Consider the following 20,794-nt stretch of genomic DNA (forward strand, 5'->3'; position numbering starts at 1 on the left):
TGCTTCCCAGTATACAGCTGCAAATTCTAGTTTCAATATATTCTGAACTCAATAACATGTAACTAATTGAGGTAGCACTAAAATTATGATCTTGGAACCCTTATCAGGATGAGTAGCGTTCAATTTTTAGTCAGCATCCACATGCTATTATAATATCAATGTCTACAAAACATATAACATCCGTCCAATACTTTCCCTTCACAGGCAAAAATTCATAACTTTCTATGAACGAAATCTTGACTGATGACAGACGACTAGCCTTAAAAATCATTTTAATAATAGCAGAAGTATACTCTAAGTACCTTGTTCCATTTCATTTTAAATGCTTTTCATATTGTGGGAATGATCACTGCATACACAGGACATATTTCTACAGGACTCTTATAAAAGCAAAGGCAAAAATCAAAACTACAGAATATGAAGAGATATAAAAATTATGTTGATAATTTCTGGAAACTTATTTGCCCAAGGGCTATAATACACTAAAGAATTTTAAAAAGAAAGTCCCTCTTAGGAACTACAACAGACATAAGAAGGTGGAAATATTTCAAAAAATATGGTGTGTAGATTCTATACTTAATTCACTAACAACTACATTCATGAGCAATTTAATTAGGTATAGGTCCTGTGTTCAGGTGACACCATGGTGACTGGCATGGCCCGGTGTGCTATGTGAATAGGATATATGTCAGAGCTTCTGTTGGCAATTGGTGTGACATCTGGGATGTTGCTGAGTAAGATATGTATGCTTTGGACACAATTCTTACCTATATTCAAAAGTTGTGGGTGTTGGTTGAATGGTTATAGAAAGGACAGCTTTGGGTCTCGTTGATTCTATGACACAACAGATTTTCACCATAATCAGATTGGAAACATGGGCTACGTGTTACTAGATATGAGTCTCCAATTCAGTTGCTCATGAGTATGTAACTACTGTCTGACACACTATCTCATCAGCAGAACCATATGAAGCTACTGTGTACCTTGCATCCAGCTGAAGAATGTGTTGCTGTGCTTCAGCAAGCTGCTTGTTAGCCACACTCAGTTGCTCTTCTAGTGCTGCTGACTCAACACATTTAATCGAATACTTCTCGGACAGTGACAGAATTTCTTTCTTTATCTCTTCCATCTCTGCCCTGCAATATAAAATTCATTAATAAGAATAATTACAGCACTGTTACTGTTTATGGAAACTGTCTTCCTCCTTTTGATAACAGTCTCCCTGCCATTTAGTATGGTACAGAACCTAATTTTTCTTTCATCTGAGCACTATATGACATGTGTGATGGTCATACAGCTAAAATGGAGGACAGTAACAAAACCCTTGTAAAAGAAAAAAAATATACGTCTCAAAAATCTATAATAGTTTATTTTATTACGAGTTCCACTGATTCAAATAGCATTACAGTTGCTAGGTTACAGTACAAGTTAGTGTTTTTTGCAATGTTTAGAACTATGAAATTTTAATAAAATTTGCAACAACAGATACAGTACCGTACAATATACTAGATTTTTGATACTCATATCATCTAATGACCAATCATAATACATGAAAATAAGTAAGGTACATAGTACAACAAACACAACAATAATTTTTACATATACACTATGAGATGTTCAGAGTACTAATAGCTTGATATCTGTAAATCAATATGATATATTTTACAGCAAAAAAAAAAAAAAAAAAAAAAAAAAAAAAAAAAAAAAAAAAAAAATTATATATATATATATATATACCTAAAAACAAAGATGATGTGACTTACCAAATGAAAGTGCTGGCAGGTCGACAGACACACAAACGAACACAAACATACACACAAAATTCAAGCTTTCGCAACAAACTGTTGCCTCATCAGGAAAGAGGGAAGGAGAGGGAAAGACGAAAGGATGTGGGTTTTAAGGGAGAGGGTAAGGAGTCATTCCAGTCCCAGGAGCGGAAAGACTTACCTTATGGGGAAAAAAGGACGGGTATACACTCGCACACACACACACATATCCATCCACACATATACAGACACAAGCAGACATATTTAAAGAGATACACACACACACACACACACACACACACACACACACACACACACACACACACACACACACACACACACACACACACACACACACACATCCATCCGCATATACACAGACACAAGCAGATATATATATATATCTTTCACGCCGATCACCTGCCGCCCTACCTAAAACCTCTTTCCTCATTACCTTAGCCAGCTTCATCCTGACCCACAACTTCTTCACTTTTGAAGGCCAGACATACCAACAATTAAAGGGAACAGCCATGGGTACCAGGATGGCCCCCTCGTACGCCAACCTATTCATGGGTCGCTTAGAGGAAGCCTTCTTGGTTACCCAGGCCTGCCAACCCAAAGTTTGGTACAGATTTATTGATGACATTTTCATGATCTGGACTCACAGTGAAGAAGAACTCCAGAATTTCCTCTCCAACCTCAACTCCTTTGGTTCCATCAGATTCACCTGGTCCTACTCTAAATCCCATGCCACTTTCCTTGACGTTGACCTCCACCTGTCCAATGGCCAGCTTCACACGTCCGTCCACATCAAACCCACCAACAAGCAACAGTACCTCCATTATGACAGCTGCCACCCATTCCACATCAAACGGTCCCTTCCCTACAGCCTAGGTCTTCGTGGCAAACGAATCTGCTCCAGTCCGGAATCCTTGAACCATTACACCAACAACCTGAAAACAGCTTTTGCATCCCGTAACTACCCTCCCGACCTGGTACAGAAGCAAATAACCAGAGCCACTTCCTCATCTCCTCAAACCCGGAACCTTCCACAGAAGAACCCCAAAAGTGCCCCACTTGTGACAGGATACTTTCCGGGACTGGATCAGATTCTGAATGTGGCTCTCCAGCAGGGATACGACTTCCTCAAATCCTGCCCTGAAATGAGATCCATCCTTCATGAAATCCTCCCCACTCCACCAAGAGTGTCTTTCCGCCGTCCACCTAACCTTCGTAACCTCTTAGTTCATCCCTATGAAATCCCCAAACCACCTTCCCTACCCTCTGGCTCCTACCCCTGTAACCGCCCCCGGTGTAAAACCTGTCCCATGCACCCTCCCACCACCACCTATTCCAGTCCTGTAACCCGGAAGGTGTACACGATCAAAGGCAGAGCCACGTGTGAAAGCACCCACGTGATTTACCAACTGACCTGCCTACACTGTGAAGCGTTCTATGTGGGAATGACCAGCAACAAACTGTCCATTCGCATGAATGGACACAGGCAGACAGTGTTTGTTGGTAATGAGGATCACCCTGTGGCTAAACATGCCTTGGTGCACGGCCAGCACATCTTGGCACAGTGTTACACCGTCCGGGTTATCTGGATACTTCCCACTAACACCAACCTGTCAGAACTCCGGAGATGGGAACTTGCCCTTCAGCATATCCTCTCTTCTCGCTATCCGCCAGGCCTCAATCTCCGCTAATTCCTAATTTCAATCTGCCGCCGCTCATACCTCACCTGTCTTTCAACATCATCTTTGCCTCTATACTTCCGTCCCGACTGACATCTCTGCTCAAACTCTTTGCCTTTACAAATGTCTGCTTGTGTCTTGTATGTATGGATGGATATGTGTGTGTGTGTGCGAGTGTATACCTGTCCTTTTTTCCCCCTAAGGTAAGTCTTTCCGCTCCCGGGATTGGAATGACTCCTTACCCTCTCCCTTAAAACCCATATCCTTTTGTCTTTCCTTCTCCTTCCCTCTTTCCTGACGAGGCAACCGTTGGTTGTGAAAGCTAGAATTTTGTGTGTATGTTTGTGTGTCTATCGACCTGCCAGCGCTTTTGTTTGGTAAGTCTCATCATCTTTCTTTTTAAATATATTTTTCCCACGTGGAATGTTTCCCTCTATTATATTCAATCATATATATATATATATATATATATATATATATATATATATATATATATATATATATATATATCTGCTTGTGTCTGTGTATATGCGGATGGATATGTGTGTGTGTGTGTGTGTGTGTGTGTGTGTGTGTGTGTGTGTGTGTGTGTGTGTGTGTGTATACTTGTCCGTTTTCCCCCTAAGGTAAGCCTTTCCGCTCCCGGGATTGGAATGACTCCTTACCCTCTCCGTTAAAACCCAAATCCTTTTGTCTTTCCCTCTGCTTCCCTCTTTCCTGACGAGGCAACCGTTGGTTGCGAAAGATAGAATTTTGTGTGTATGTTTGTGTGTCTATCGACCTGCCAGCGCTTTTGTTTGGTAAGTCTCATCATCTTTCTTTTCAGATATATTTTTTCCACGTGGAATGTTTCCATATATATATATATATATATATATATATATATATATATATATATATATAAAAAGAAAGATGATGAGACTTACCCAACAAAAGCGCTGGCAGGTCGATAGACACACAAATAAACACAAACATACACACAAAACTCAAGCTTTCGCAACAAACTGTTGCCTCATCAGGAAAGAGGGAAGGAGAGGGAAAGACGAAAGGATATGGGTTTTAAGGGAGAGGGTAAGGAGTCATTCCAATCCCGGGAGCGGAAAGACTTAAAAAAAGATGTCTGCTTGTGTCTGTATATGTGTGGATGGATATGTGTGTGTGTGCGAGTGTGTACCCGTCCTTTTTTCCCCCTAAGGTAAGTCTTTCCGCTCCCGGGATTGGAATGACTCCTTACCCTCTCCCTTAAAACCCATATCCTTTCGTCTTTCCCTCTCCTTCCCTCTTTCCTGATGAGGCAACAGTTTGTTGCGAAAGCTTGAGTTTTGTGTGTATGTTTGTGTTTATTTGTGAGTCTATCGACCTGCCAGCGCTTTTGTTGGGTAAGTCTCATCATCTTTCTTTTTAAATATATTTTTCCCACGTGGAATGTTTCCCTCTATTATATTCATATATATATATATATATATATATATATATATATATCTAAAAACAAAGATGCTGGCAGGTCGACAGACACACAAACAAACACAAACATACACACAAAATTCAAGCTTTCGCAACAAACTGTTGCCTCATCAGGAAAGAGGGAAGGAGAGGGAAAGACGAAAGGATGTGGGTTTTAAGGGAGAGGGTAAGGAGTCATTCCAGTCCCGGGAGCGGAAAGACTTACCTTAGGGGGAAAAAAGGACGGGTACACACTCGCACACACACACATATCCATCCACACATATACAGACACAAGCAGACATCTTTGTTTTTAGATATATTTTTCCTTCGTGGAATGTTTCCTTCTATTATAACTATATATATATATATATATATATATAAACAAAGATGATGTGACTTACCAAATGAAAGTGCTGGCAGGTCTACAGACACACAAACGAACACAAACATACACACAAAATTCAAGCTTTCGCAACAAACTGTTGCCTCATCAGGAAAGAGGGAAGGAGAGGGAAAGACGAAAGGATGTGGGTTTTAAGGGAGAGGGTAAGGAGTCATTCCAGTCCCGGGAGCGGGAAGACTTACCTTAGGGGGAAAAAAGGACGGGTATACACTCGCACACACACACACATATCCATCCACACATATACAGACACAAGCAGACATATTTAAAGACAAAGAGTTTGGGCAGAGATGTCAGTCGAGGCAGAAGTGCAGAGGCAAAGATGTTGATGAATGACAGGTGAGGTATGAGTGGCGGAAATTTGAAATTAGCGGAGATTATATATATATATGTTCACAGTATAGGACATTCAAGTTCTAAAACTAAACTACACAAATGTACACTCATTTATGCTAAAAAAATTCCCTAAATGAGCAGAATGAATTTTAAAAATGTATGTATCAACTTGTTCTTGAATGCATGAGTAATTTACACCTTTCTGCACAAGGGTAAGATTTGTCTGATTACTGTAAAAGCATTGTTTTGCCCTCTGTATTGTGACCGACTTCATATAGTGACCACAACGTGCAACAAGGTTTTGAAAAGCCAATGTTTTTGTTAATGAAGTATACACAGTAGAAAAGTAGATGTCATTCTAAAATCCTATACTTTCCAGAAAAGATTCCTGCAAGACTGTCTTGGATCAACACCACTCATTATGTTTCTAACTCTCTTCTGAGTAACAAGAACTTTTTTTCTGGCAAGAGCTGGTTACTCCAAAAGTTTATGTTGCAAAACAACAAAGTATTGAAACATCTTAAGTATGCAGCTCTGGTGCCATCATAGTGTGTAGATGAAGTCATTATGAATATGGCAAAATTTGTGGAATGAAGTCTTTTTGACAGATCTAGGAAATGGCAGGGCCAATTAATTTTGTTACCGATGTACACACCAAGAATTTTTAGAGTCCACTTGCTGTATTTGTTGTGCATTACATTTTATATTTATATCCTCTTGTTCTTTCTGTTGCTCATGAAATTGTACCTAATGAGTTTTTTCGACATTTAGAGAGAGTTCACTACACTAAACCAGTACACCATATTATCGAATGCACAGTTAGCAGACATTTCCAAGTTTTCCCACCTATTTATCCATTGAATGTACTCTGACAGAGTGAGAGGTCATTTCTAAGTATAAGAAATAGCAAAGGCGCCAAAACCGATCCTTGTGGCACAGTAGTTTAACAGATGTGTGTGTAACTGGCTGGTCACTACTAAATAATCATCTCAACCACTTTACAACATGCTGAAACCATGCCTGTTTATCCTTTTCTTGTTAAAAGTCACCACTTGTAATTTAAAACATGCACCATCTCATGGTTATCAAAAATAATATACAGAGGCATAAATTTGGAGTTGCCCTTATTGTCCGTATACTGCAGAATGGTTGAGTGCAAGGGCATAAATTGGTAACTTCCCTTTGCCATAGAAGACAGTCATGTGCACCAAGGCAGTACCCCATCCATAACTAAGGCAGAATGATCTTTTCCCATCTCAGTAGGAGGTGGGGTGTTTTCCTAGGCCTGTTGATTGGGTTAATCTTCATCTCAAATTATTTTGTATTCATACTATTTATTTAATTGGGGGTTGGTGAAAAGCAAACTTTGTACTAAAATTCTGAAATCAGTGATACAAGAAGCAGCATAATGAAGCTACATACGAAACACTTACAAAAAGGGAAAATACACAGACTGTTTCAAAGTCATCTGTTATGCAATCATGGTATACTGCTCCCCGCTTACTCGCTTGGAAATTATGGTTCTAGCACCAAAACTTTTAAACATAACATTTGTACTTGCTACAATGCTAAATGATCTATTATACCTTTTTTCCTACACTTGTTAGCTGCATGCAGTTCTATATAAAGCAGTTTCTAATCAGAAATTGTTTAGACTTACTCATGTTCTTTATGAAGTGCACCAATGTCGTGTGTAGACTGCATCTTCTTTATGAATTCAGACTTAAATTTTGCAATCTCTTTCTGAACTTCAGTTTCATGTGCTTTTCTCATAGCATCTAGGGCTGAAAAATTGGTAGGGTTATTTAACACACAATTGACTACCATATTATAAAGCATCTGTTAAGATTAGTTTTAATGCATACCTGCAAGGGTGGCCTGTGTTTCCTCAGCAAGTGCCTGCTCCTTTTCCAGCCGCAGTTGTTCCAATTCCTGACGATGTTTCTCTTCCAATTCAGCTATTATACGTCTGTGAGAATTTTCCATTGCAACCAATCCTTTTTCACACAGAGCCTGTTAGAGCAACAGACAGAATGTTACAGCACTATGTTAAAATCAGAAATCAAGTCGCTTAACAAGCAACAAAACTTTACACTGTGATTCATGCCGCTTATGATGTAACTGCTGAAATAGTCCATGCTATGGCATTATCACTTGCAGCTAGAATTCCTTATGTGCATGCATCAGAACAATTCTGCATTATTCGCCACAAATTACTGCATCTTTTCCCCCTACAAGATGCCAGCTGGTCACACAGCTGGTTGCGTTATTCGCCACAAATTACTGCATCTTTTCCCCCTGTGTGTGTGTGTGTGTGGGGGGGGGGGGGGGGGGGGGGGGGGGGGAGGGGGGAGAGACAACCTCATGTCCCTGTAGCTCAAAAAAGAATTTTTTGTACTCTGGCCCGAAAAATGATTATTCTAAGAGCTAGGAAGTTTCTTTTTGCCTGTGCCTATCGACAGCTCAACACCTTTGCTTTAATCGAAAAGTGTTTCAGTTCTACCAGAACTTTTCTACAACAAAAATAATAAGAGTTCAGCATCATATAAACAATTAGAAAGATTTTGTTGAAAACATGTCATGCTCTTTTATGAGGAACTGCACTTGAATTTCAGTTCAGTAATACAAGAAAATCAAAGAACACCTAAATTTGGACAGAATAAAAATTTGAAACTTTATCTTCTGAATAATGGTGTAGTGTTTTAAGCAGCACAGGACCTCACTCACTCACAGATGGTTTATAAAGTTTCAAATTATATGACTGAGTGGTTAGGGGAAGAAGAAATTCACCTGCTTGAATATGGCCATCACCATTAAAAGGGCACTGTGTATTTAGAAGACACCACTATTGATAAAGAACAAAATTTATGTCATATGAAGCCTTAGAGTGCCTACACAATGTCATCTGATGCCTTACTCTTCTTACTTATTTTGAGGATAACACAATGAAAATGTTACCCAGACTATGTTCAACAATATAAGTATACAGCACAACATAATTATGAGCCTTTATTGGATGACTGCCATACAAAAATGGAACATGTTGTTAGAAACAGGATGAAGGATGGCTCACTGTATCATATTTTTTTAAAATACCTATTTCTCAATTCAATTTGACATTTCATAGTGATTCAAGGTGTTGTCTAAGCTCTGGCATCAACTTTGCTGTTCAGTTTTTTCTTTCCTTTTTTTTTTTTTTGTTGTTGTTGATAATCCTGGTCAATACAGATTAACTGTTGTGCATTACTACTCCTCAATTATGTCTGTCTGGGGATCAGATGTACACTAGTATTTGGTAAAAAGTTGCTCCATCTAAATATTCTGCCAAAAGCTGCCTTCATTACTCATTGAATACTGGCCAGTTATATGGCTGAATACATAATATGCTTTCTGTTGTACTTTCAGACAAATTTTCTCCATTACAAGAACAAATGATTGACAATTACAGCTCACATACGACAAAGGAGATGATGTGCTCTGGAGTAAGTGATGTTTCTCAACACAGTTATTTTCACTATTTTCATAGCAACCATTAATTTGAGTAGTTTTGTATAATAAAAAGAGCAAGAGCATAAAAGATTTTAAGCTCAATTCCATACAAATATTTTGGAAGTACCAACATTACTTTGATCAGTTTAACACTTGTTTAATATTTATCCAAAGCCACAGAAATCAAAGTCTTTCAATCTTTACGATGAATGGTTACCACCTGCTTATTTTTTCAGATAATACAGGGTGTACATAAAGTCCGGAAACACTTTCAATTATTTATTGCACAAGAACCAAACGTTGTACAAATATCATACCTATGTCATTTTGAAGAGAAACCCTGAAGGGTTTTTTTTTAATATAAATATATACCACCACAGCGCAGTTTGATAATTTGCAGATAGTCAGCACTAGTTGCAAACATGGCGAGCAGACGTCCCAGTGTGAGTGAAGTGAATGTGGAGCCATGCTTGTGATTAGTGCTGACTATCGACGAATTACCAAACTACGCTGTGGTGGTATACATGAAGAAAATCTTTCAGGGTCTCTCTTCAAAATGCAATATGTATGACATCTGTACAGTGTTAAGTTCTTGTGCAAAAAATAATTGAAAGTGTTCCCAGGCTTAATGTACACCTTACTTTTAAATTTACGTGGTAATTCATGTGTACTTTACTGGAACACAGAAACATCAGAAAACTGTGTGTACACAAACTATAATAAATTTTCCAATAGATTAGAGCCCAAGATTACAGTTCTGCTTGATATTCCAGGTGAACACTATTAAATCAAATAAATTCTTCAAATAGTAACATTACGAATTCATTTGTATGGTAAAAAGAAAAGAAAATCATTGTCTTACCCTGAGGTGTTCAATTTCAGCTTGATATCTCTGCCTGATGTTCTCCTCACCCTCAATGTCCCTTTCAAGTCCTTCTGCTAGAGTTTTTTGATATGCAGCTCTGAGATTTTCCACCTGTTGTGTGTATTCAGAGTCCAGAGTACCCAGCCTACGTTCAAGGCGGCGGGCTCTTTCTTTTAACTGTGTCTGCTCATGTTCATGTTGAGCAATCTATGTGAAACATATAATAGCTATTTTTAATTACAATTTTAATAACAAAATTAAACACTTTAATCTGCAACAGAAGTAAATATGACAAGCAAATCACAAAAACCCAAGTCATTTACAGCTTGATGAAGCCAATTCTCACACCACTATTTCATAAATGTTACATTTCATTTTTTACTGTACAGCGTATAGACAAAAAGAGATAAGAAAAAAGTCTGTAAGATATGAAGAATGCTAAACTTCTTGACATGGCACATTCTAGGCCAGAGAGAGAGAGAGAGAGAGAGAGAGAGAGAGAGAGAGAGAGAGAGAGAGAGAGAGAGAGCAGTTGCTATTGTCTAAAAATAGCATATTTTATTTGTGATGTACGAGAAGGGTTGCCTACATGCAGATTTATAACTAAAACTGTGATGTTAAAAAGAAAATACATTATTTCTAATATACATCCGTATTCCACAAGCCACCTTATAGTGTGTGGTGGACACTTCATGACACACTGTTCAGCATCCTTCAATATACTCTACACTACTTCAAACATACTGTGTTGTTACTGTTCAAAGAGCTTATCTCTACATTTACTGTTTGCAGTAAAAAGTTAATGCCAGCAACTCATTAATTTCATTCATTTTCATTGTGTACTGCACAGGGAACTTCTGTCATCAGGTAAAGAAATTTAAGTCTGTAGTATGTGTGTGCAGGGGACAAAGGAATTATGAAAATCTTATACTTTATGATTCTGCAGTTGTCTCTCATGGTCATCAGAATAACCACAGAACTGAGAGTAATTAAGTGGTCGAACTATCAGCCACATCTAGTATGTAACAATAAAACTCGTGACATTATTTAGCAACTACAACAATGTGTACAGGAGTTCTTATGTTTTACCTGGCCTATCATGAACTTTACATAAGTGAAAGAAACAAATGAAGAAACAGGTGTTCTGTAACAAAACAGGTATTACAAACACATTATTCATCATTTACTGAAGTTTGATACGACATAGGGAGAGGAAAATAAATATATGTACACTAGGCAACAGTAAGAATAATCAACACTGTAGATGTGGAACAACACAATTAAAAATGAGCTTCATGTGACATTAAAACCACAGATAGTGTAAAAAACAAAAACAGGTACTAAATTTATGATATGATTCTGGATCAAGGTAGGGGAAAGGAAATCTACAGAAAAAGTGGCTCAAGGGGATAGCATGTGACAAGAATCAAAAAGATACAATTTCTCCAAGATTTCTGGTGAGGTGATACTGATGTGACCAGTAAGCTGATGAAAGTAGGCCTGGCAAACATTTCTCATCACCAGTCTAATCTATATTTGGAATCCCAGAGTGAGATTTTCACTCTGCAGCGGAGTGTGCGCTGATATGAAACTTCCTGGCAGATTAAACCTGTGTGCCGGACATAGACTCTAACTCGGGACCTTTGCCTTTTGTGTGCAAGTGCTCTACCAGTTGGTAGAGCACTTGTCCGCGAAAGGTAAAGGTCCCGAGTTAGAGTCTCTGTCCGGCACACAGGTTTAATCTGCCAGGAAGTTTTATATTTGGAATAGTGGTAATTTTTACTGTGATCATTTAACAATGAATTTACAAATAAAATAAATTCTTGAATAATTCTTACAAGAGCCTGCTGTTGCTGCTCCAACTCTGCTTTTAGAGCTTCCATTTCCTGTTGATGTGACTTTCTCAAGAGTGATACACTTTCCTGGTGGATCTCTTCAAGCCTGAGACAAGAAACAGTACAATAAAATAACTGTAATGGTTGTGACTACCATGTGATAGGTATATATCTACTGCTTCCTGCATGTATTACTACTTTATATGATTTGATGTAAATAACATACATTGCAGATTACAATGCAAGTATGAAAGATAATACACATCATAATTTACAGTCAAGCTGCATGTCAGTAGATCTGGTGAAGAAGTTAGGCAATTTACAATTTTTACATAATTATCAACTGATCATACAAAATTTTATTTTTCTTGATGAATAATTGGGTCTTACCTTTTCATTTGTTCCTGTAGTTCCATGCATTTCGAACACTGGTGTTCATGCAGCATGTACCTATTTAAGTTGGCCACCTGTTCTCGAAGTGCGGAACATTTACTACACACACTGTGCCAAGTTACTTCCATATCACAATCTTCCACATCTGTCAAATGTTGATATCCTGCATCAATTTCAGCTGAGCACAACATTTCCTGAGAAGTTAAATGATTACGAAGAACTGCTAGATCTTTTTCCAGGTAATAAAGATCCTTAAGAACTTCTTGAGCAGATTCCTGATTCGCCTTCTGGCCAGTTAGACAGTTAGGTTTATCACTGGAGCCACTATCAAGTAATCCTTCACACTCAGAATAAAATTTGTGAAATAAGAATTCAAATTCTGAACCAAGTTTCACATTAGTCTCGGGTGTTTCATCATCCAGAAGTCTGGCAAGAATTGGTTCACTGTCTAAAAGGTGTACTACATTTGAATCTGTGACACTGTTTTCCACCTGTTGTGGGAGAGGTGATCTATCTACTACTGAAGAAGATTTTTCTTGCACGATTACACTAATTCTAGCATCAATTAAAGCTTTATTAGCAATCACATCTGCAAGTTCTGCTAACAATTTTCTTGAGTCTTTTGTGCTTTGACTGTGATCAAGGTTCTTTATTATATCTTTATTCTGTTTCAATCTTATTATATACTCTTCATACTTCTTTGTCAGCTCTTCAATACCCATTTCCATTTCTTTCCTCAAAATTTCTTCAACCGTTTCTGCCCACTGTTCCAAAAATGAACGCTGTGTTCCAATAAAGGTAAAACTGGCTTGCCTTTCTGCTGTCAGACTAGATTCATAAGCTTGACTGCACCTCATCGCAACATGTGATATTTCAGCTTGTATAAGTTCATGATTTACTGTTTCCTGTGCAACTGTCCAAGCTTCTCTCAACTTCTTATCTTCTAGTTTACAGTTGTTTGCTTCAACTATTTCATCAGTGTGGCTCAAGGTCTCATATGCCAAAGACTGTGCTAACTCATCTATTTTCACTTCCTTGTATTTTTTCACACACATACTAAGATCGTTCTGTTTCTGCAAAAGTATATTAATGACATGTGTATCTTGAGTGCCAGAACGTACAGTGTCTTTTACTATTTTTGACTGAACTGCATCAGAAAGAGCTAAAGTCCCCTGTACAAGCAATCTTTCAGAAAGAATTTTTGTAAGATGTTCAAGGGAGCTTTGTGAACTTTTGTAACCAGAGTTATTTGTACCACTTAACTTCAGTTTAAGAGCTGATATTAGCCTACTACTTTCCAGAATCTCACTGTCAACTACCCACTTTTTAAAATCCAAAAAATTTTCTTTGCTTTTTAAAACAGCTTGCAGTACCCTGCTTATTATAACTGTTTCATAAGCCAGTTTTTCTGCGAGAAGATTTAATGATGCTTTGTAGTCTAACTGGTTACTGGCATAAAGACACTTTCTTTTTTCAAAAAGTGTTGACAACTTCTGTCTCAAAACATTTTCTAGTTGACTTACTACTAAATTTACAGAATTTCCAATTATTTGTACTTCCTCAGAGTCAAATACCCTATCTGTTTCACTCTCGCAGTACTGTGTGTTACACTGCTGCAGAATATCTTTAATTTCTGACAACCTACATTCTAAGGATAAGAAATAATCTAACACTGAAGAATGATCGACAGACTCTCTGTAAGTCTGCATTATGTTCAAACACTGTTGTACTTTTTCTCTTGATTTTGCAATCATTGCATCTAGTGCATGTAAGCGCACCTCTGCTTCAGAACATCTGTCACTTTCTGCTTGTTCAACACTCACCTCCACTGGCAGACCTGAGTGTTCTGGATGTTCTGGTGATGAACTTTGTGTCGTCATGTCTACATCATCTGTCTCTGATGCCAAGCTTTCAGTCGCTTTGGCCACTTTTGACTCCAGTGCAGACAGACGAATCAGAACCTTCATTGGCTCAGAGCTTGTTGCACTATCTAATGACTTTCTCCTTAGACGAGCTGATGAAGATTTCAAATTCTCATTGCTACCCAGTTCCTTCTGTGTTAGCTGTGGCGATTCACTTCTTGACACCCTAACTGATTTAGGGATATCAGTGAATGGTCGTCCTGCTTCCAGTGCATTTATTTTTGCTTCTAGTTCTCCCAGTTTTTCTTCTAGTTCTTTACATATCTGAAATGATTCTCTGCCCTTTAAAGATAGGGAACGTCTTTTTTCTCGGGAGTCTGACTTTGAAAGCTTCTGCTTCAGGCTACGAACCTGTGTAAAAATAATTAATCAGAATTTGTACTTCATAAAAATATGAATATTTTCAATGACAACATTTTAGTATTAGACTCTTTACAAAGTGACTAGTTATTTGAAGAATAATGTATACGAGTAAGTACTTAAAGAAAAGTCATTTTCCCTTTACCTGTTTCTCAGCAGAGGTAAGTTTTGACGTTAAATCTTCTATACGTGACACCATAAGTGCAGCCTGTGCCCTCTCATTTTCTTCGCGGTTCTTTGCATCTTGCCGCAGGGCAATACATATAAGTTCAAGATCATCATAAAGAGCATGAGACTCACGTAATTCACGTTTCATCGCTTTAATTTCCTGCACAGCTTTCTCAAAACGTGCTCTGAGTTCATCACACTCTTCCAAAACTCTGGAAAACATTCAGTTCTTAACATATGCATATTAAAGAATATAATTTGAAAACAGCTTGTTCAGTACTCACAAGAAAACCCACAAAATAGTGGAGTAATGGAACATCTAACACCAACACAAAGCATTTGAAAAAGAATCCTTAAGTCTAAGAGTAGATAACTGCATGGTAAGAGCTTGCTTCAGATTTATTTATTTATTATTTATTTATTAATTATCCATCTTTAAGCACTAAAAATGCTAACAATGAAATCTTGTGTGTACATACACATTTACAATTACATAAACATCATTATTGTTTGCCAGATACAAAATTGCCTATCATACTGCACATGATGTACTCAATAAATTCACATGTATATAAGTTTCATTTAAACTATATTGTACTTGAGATCATCTTTGGGGCACATTTTGAACTCTTCTTCTATATAAAATGCTTTTTCTCGAAGCCATTTCTGTGTGGTGTTTTTGAACGTACTCGGTGGGCACACTGTGTAGCTGCACTGGCAAAATATTTTTACCCCACATATTAGTAACTATCTGGACTTTTCTTAAGTCTGATGACTATGATGCTGATTTGCTGTTTTAGGCCTGTGTTAGTTGATGGACAGATAGTTGTATTTTGTGAATGTATTCATTTTCTTTTGTATTTATTAGTCAGTTTAATATAAAGAGGGATGTAACTGTTGGTATTTTTAGTTTTTTGAAATATAGTCTGCAAGGCACGTTATTTCTAACTCCAAAGATGCATCAGTTGCTTTCTTTTGCCAAATGAAAACTTTTTTGCTCCAGGGGAATTTTCCCATAACAAAATAGCATATGTCAAGTGTGTGTGTGTGTGTGTGTGTGTGTGTGTGTGTGGAAGAAGGCATAGTATGCATTGAGCAATAGCTTATCATTAACACAAGACCTTAGCTTGCCTAACAAGTATGTAACATGTGTTAACTTAGAAGAGAGATAACCGTTATGATTCTTCCATGTTAATTTTGAGTCAAGGTGGACCCTAAGAAGTTTAAAAAGTCCAGTCATTGTCATCATCTGTAATATATAAACTAAAGAAAATATTACAGTGGTTTCATGATTGATACACAACTCGATAATTTTGAACCACTTACTAGCTGCTCCGAGACAATCCCTACTTTCCTGGTTTAATGCTCTTAAGTCTTTCTCAGCTGTAACAAACCATCATATTCTTTAACTGCACACTTTGTTTTTTGTTACTCAGATAGGATCTGCTTAGAGATAATTCTGAGCATCTAAAAACATAGCAGCAGAGTTTTTCCTAGTAGAATTTTATGACAGAGTCTAATGCTTTGCTGAGATCCACGAGAACAGCATTTACAGGTGATCTCGATTCAGATTACAATAGTGTAAATAAAAAAAAAATTTTAATTGCTTTTACTGTTGACAAGCCATATCTCAAGCCATACTGTGAGTCACTAAGAATGTTATTCACAGACAGATGTTTACTGATTTGGAGCTTATGCTGTACTCTAGTGCTTTCGACAGGATGGGTAAAAGAGAGATTGGTCGGTAATTATTAGGACGACTCATCTTGATTTGTCACAGGAAATCATTAACAGAATTCTAGGCCTTTGTCGATAAGGTGCGGCCCAGTTACATAAAGGTGTAAGACCATGTCTTCTGGCAGTTCCCATAATTTTCCTGCTACTTTAGGGCAGCTAGTTTTGAATGTATCTGACAGCGCATAGATAAATAATGTAAATGCATTTTCAATATGAGTACTCTGGAGCAGAATGCCATTCCAGTTCGTCATTTTTAGCCTGTGTTTCAAGTTATCAGTGTTCTCCTCATTCAGCAGCCCGTGTACTTAATTTCATTGGAGTCAGATGCAGGCCTTTTAGTTTTTAATTTAAACCAGATACCTTTATGGTCTGGAAAAAAAATAATTATTATTATTATTTACAGCTCATGCAAAATTGATACGTGTTTCAAAGTTTTACTGATCTTCAAAGTAGTCACCAGCATTGTGTATAACCCGTTGCCAGCAATGATACTCTAAGCAGTGCCAGTTGTGTTGACAGTTCGAGCAGCGCGGTCTATTGCCCGATGAATTTGTAGCAGTTTTGAAGTGAATATCGTAAAGTGTTTCTTTCAGTTTATTGAGTTGAACTTACAAGGTCTTAAATCAGGGGAGCGCAGTAGGTGGCATAGCACTTAGCAGCCCCATCAGTCAAACAAATCAGTAACAGCTTGCACTGCACTTGCTTGAGCATTGTCCAGCAAAATGATGGTCAGATCCTAAAGAAAGTGTCATCACTTCTGTCTCTATACTGTTCATTTTTGGAATGCAACCTACGACCAGCTTAGAGACAGAAGTGATAACACTTCCGCAGTGCAAGCTGTTACTGATTTGTTTGACTGATGGGGCTGCTAAGTGCTGTACCACCTACTGCACTCCCCTGACTTAAGCCCTCGTAAGTTCAACTCGATTTCTAAACTGAAGGAAACACTTCATGGCATTCATTTCAGAACTGCTACAAATTCATCGGGCAATAGCCTGTGCCACTCAAACTGCCAACACAACTGGCACTGCTAGGAATACCATACGACTTCCACATCGCTGGCAATGGGTTATACACAATGCTGGTGACTAATTTGAAGATCAGCAAAACTTTGAAACACATATATATTTTGTACGAGCTGTAAATAAATAGTTGCCACTATTAAAGTTCCAACCCTCATATATGTTAATCATTAACACTAAAGGCACTGTAATCTAAGTCTATGCCACTGCAAACATATATTGAGCCCCTCCCTCCTCCCATAGTTTTGTATTCATCTACAGTGACCCATTACTAAGTCAAAACCTGATGCTGCATATAACTGCAGTTAATTTTCACTTAGCCAATGTTCATTAATGCGTAATATAATATTCTTGTTCACTTCTAACAAAATTGTTGAGATCATCAGTTTTATTTTTTAAAGACCTGATATTCCTGTGTACAAATAATGAAGGGTCATGTTCACAAAAGAATAGATCTGGATTCTTATGTAGCAGCACATCAGTTTGCTTGTACATTCACCACTTGCAGATTATGTAGTTACATCTATGGCCAGTTTCTTGATGCTTTGGAAACAGATGGTGATGATGAAGTGACTTCCCCAGTGCAGCCATAAAAAAATTACTGCTGCTTTCCGGACCTTTCCTTGTTCTGGAAGACACACATATAGTAGATTGTTTGCTGTCACACATGTAGTAGGTACTTCATCCCCTTCTTCCCCCCCCCCCCCCCCCCCCCTTTTACACCTTCATTGCCATCACAAAGTGTCTGAGCACACACTTATTTACTTTGCAGCCAGCCTGTTTTAGCACACTGATTGGGCTTTTGCTTTTAATAGATCCATTTGGACTTGAGATGGCAACTTGATACTTATCTGGGCAGGTGCACTGACAATTTCCAATGAATTTCTCCTTTGCTGAGGAGAAGTGGAATGGGTAATGGTTTTACCTCTCTCTGTCCTCTGAACACCATGCCCCAAAGCTGGTTTCATCATCTGAATGAAACTTACTGAGGAGGTAACTAGGTTTGTCAATGCAGGCATCTTACATTTGCATGGAGAAATAGCAATACTTCAATATATTTTCTGTTTTCCTCGTGTTAAGATGCATTCCAAGCTTCATGTAGTCTCCTCTTTCTAATAGTTGGTTCATGTCAATTACAGTGATGTTGGCACATACATGTACTAGTTCCACTATACACTGAAGAGCCAAAGAGACTGGTACACCTGCCTAATATAGTGTAAGATCCCTGCAGAAGTGTTGTAACATGACGTGGCATGGACTCTATTAATGTCTAAGTAGTGCTGGAGGGAACTGACACCATGAATCCTGCAGGGCTGTCCATAAATCTGTAAGCATGTTGCAAGGCATACCAGATATGCTCAATAATGTTCATGTCTGGGGTGTTTGGTGGCCAGTGGAAGTGTTTAAACTCAGAAGAGTGTTCCTGGAGCCACTCCGTAGCAATTCTGGATGTGTGGGGTGTCTCATTGTCCTGATGGAATTTCCCCAAGTCTGTCGGAATTCACAACAGACACGAGTGGATGCAAGTGATCACTGCACATGCCCCACACCATTACAGAGCCTCCACTAGCTTGAACAGTCCCCTGCTGACATGCAGAGTCCATGGATTCATGTCCATCCACTTGATACAATTTGGAATGAGACTCATCCACCCAGGTAACATGTTTCCAGTCATCAACAGTCCAATGTTGGTGATGATTAGCACAGGCAAGGTGTAAAGCTTTGTCATGTAGTCATCAAGTGTACAAAAGTGGGCCTTCAGCTCCAAACGTCCATATCGATGATGTTTCATTGAATGGTTTGCATGCTGAGACTTGTGGCCCAGCATTGAAATCTGCAGCTATTTGCGGAAGGGTTGCAATTCCATCACGCTGAATGATTCTCTTCAGCCATCATTGGTCCCATTCTTGTAGGATCTTTTTCCAGCTGCAGCGATGTAGGAGATTTGGTGTTTTGGCAGATTCCTGATATTTACAGTATACTCGTGAAATGGTCGTATAGGAAAATCCCCACTTCATCGCTACCTCAGAAATGCTGTGCTGACTGAAACACCAAGTTCAAACCCACTTAAATCTTCATAACCTGTCATTGTAGCAGCAGTAGCCGATCTAACAACTGCACCAGACACTTGTTGTCTTACATTAGGCACCGTATTCTGCCTGTTTGCATATCTCTGCACTTGAATACACATCAAGATTTATATAATGTATATCATTTCTGGCTCGTAAATTCTATATGGGATTTAATACACAGTTGTAGTCTTATATAACTCACTTTTGAGATTAATGTCTGTACTGAACCCAGTTTTATTCTAGAACAGTCATTAAAACCTGCAATAACAACCACTAAAAATCATAGGAGAAAAGAACATAGAAAATCGATAGAATCTCTTTTGGAACCATGTTTTTCTTTATTGGAAGCTAATGCGGACAGTAACCTAAAGGTGAAAAAGGGTTTCTATATTCTGTGCAAATTGGTTATCTGTGTACATTTTTTCCTTTGACCATATGTACCTTCGCCTGTGACCTGGAGTCTTTACTAATGTTAATAACATCACTCCCCAGTCCTCCCTAGCCCACAAATTATCTGCAGATGACAAATTTCTGTTCTAATATGGATTGTTTATAGAGTTCTCTTGGATAATTGCAAAAATATCTGTGAGATATGGAAGAAATAAGGTCTGATGATTTTACTTACAGATAATCCACAAGTGAAGTTTGGTGGCCTACAGAACAGTATTTGAATTGGTTCAGGTCATTCTACCAAAATAATCCAAATTATTAACAAAATTTGTCTGGGATAACAAAATCTATGCGGATTATGAAGGTTTCTTGAATCTATAATCTCAAAATATTTATTCCTGAAACCATAGTAATATACATCACGGCATTCTTGTTATTATAGCAAAAGCTTGGTTTTCTGGGCTGCTGGTTAACCCTTTCGTGAGCCGTGGGAAACATGCTTCCCACTACAATGAACTCGCTCCTAGTCCCGTAGGATTCACAGTTCCCACCTCTGTACGGTGCTACCACCTAGTGAACAGTATAGGGTACTACTTCCAGTCGGAAGTTCCTGCCGTTTTTGCTGTACCTTCGCACAGAGGCATTGTATAGCTGAGTGTTGCTCTGTAGAGGAGCCTTTCAGTGTTGTTTGCGTGACATTTTGTGATTTTTTCCTCAAAGCTATAGTATAAGGTAAATACTTTTGATTTACCCAAATTTATGAAGGAAAATGTAAAATTGGAACAAGGGGAATTCCAGTTTGAAACAAAAGGAGCCATTTCTGCAGTAAAATGGATGGATAACCATCCAGTCACTTTCCTATCCTCAATTCATGTCCCATGAGAAACAGCCAC

At 38.2% G+C, this 20,794-nt stretch overlaps 1 protein-coding gene across 2 annotated transcripts in view; it reads right to left on the reverse strand.

Annotated features, from left to right (window-relative positions):
- The window catches only part of LOC126189032 (protein outspread), a 763,892-nt gene that overhangs the window by 25,372 nt on the left and 717,726 nt on the right, over window positions 1-20,794 (reverse strand). For both annotated transcript variants that reach the window (XM_049930867.1, XM_049930878.1), the window contains exons 18-24: window positions 14,658-14,892; window positions 12,228-14,503; window positions 11,841-11,943; window positions 10,000-10,209; window positions 7,514-7,661; window positions 7,309-7,432; window positions 984-1,136 (exon numbers count right to left, since the gene is read on the reverse strand). In XM_049930867.1, coding sequence (XP_049786824.1) covers window positions 984-1,136; window positions 7,309-7,432; window positions 7,514-7,661; window positions 10,000-10,209; window positions 11,841-11,943; window positions 12,228-14,503; window positions 14,658-14,892 — 3,249 coding nt within the window. The remainder of the gene's footprint in view (window positions 1-983; window positions 1,137-7,308; window positions 7,433-7,513; window positions 7,662-9,999; window positions 10,210-11,840; window positions 11,944-12,227; window positions 14,504-14,657; window positions 14,893-20,794) is intronic.

The sequence above is a fragment of the Schistocerca cancellata genome, chromosome 1 (genome assembly GCF_023864275.1).
Source record: "Schistocerca cancellata isolate TAMUIC-IGC-003103 chromosome 1, iqSchCanc2.1, whole genome shotgun sequence".
Lineage (NCBI taxonomy): Eukaryota > Metazoa > Arthropoda > Insecta > Orthoptera > Acrididae > Schistocerca > Schistocerca cancellata.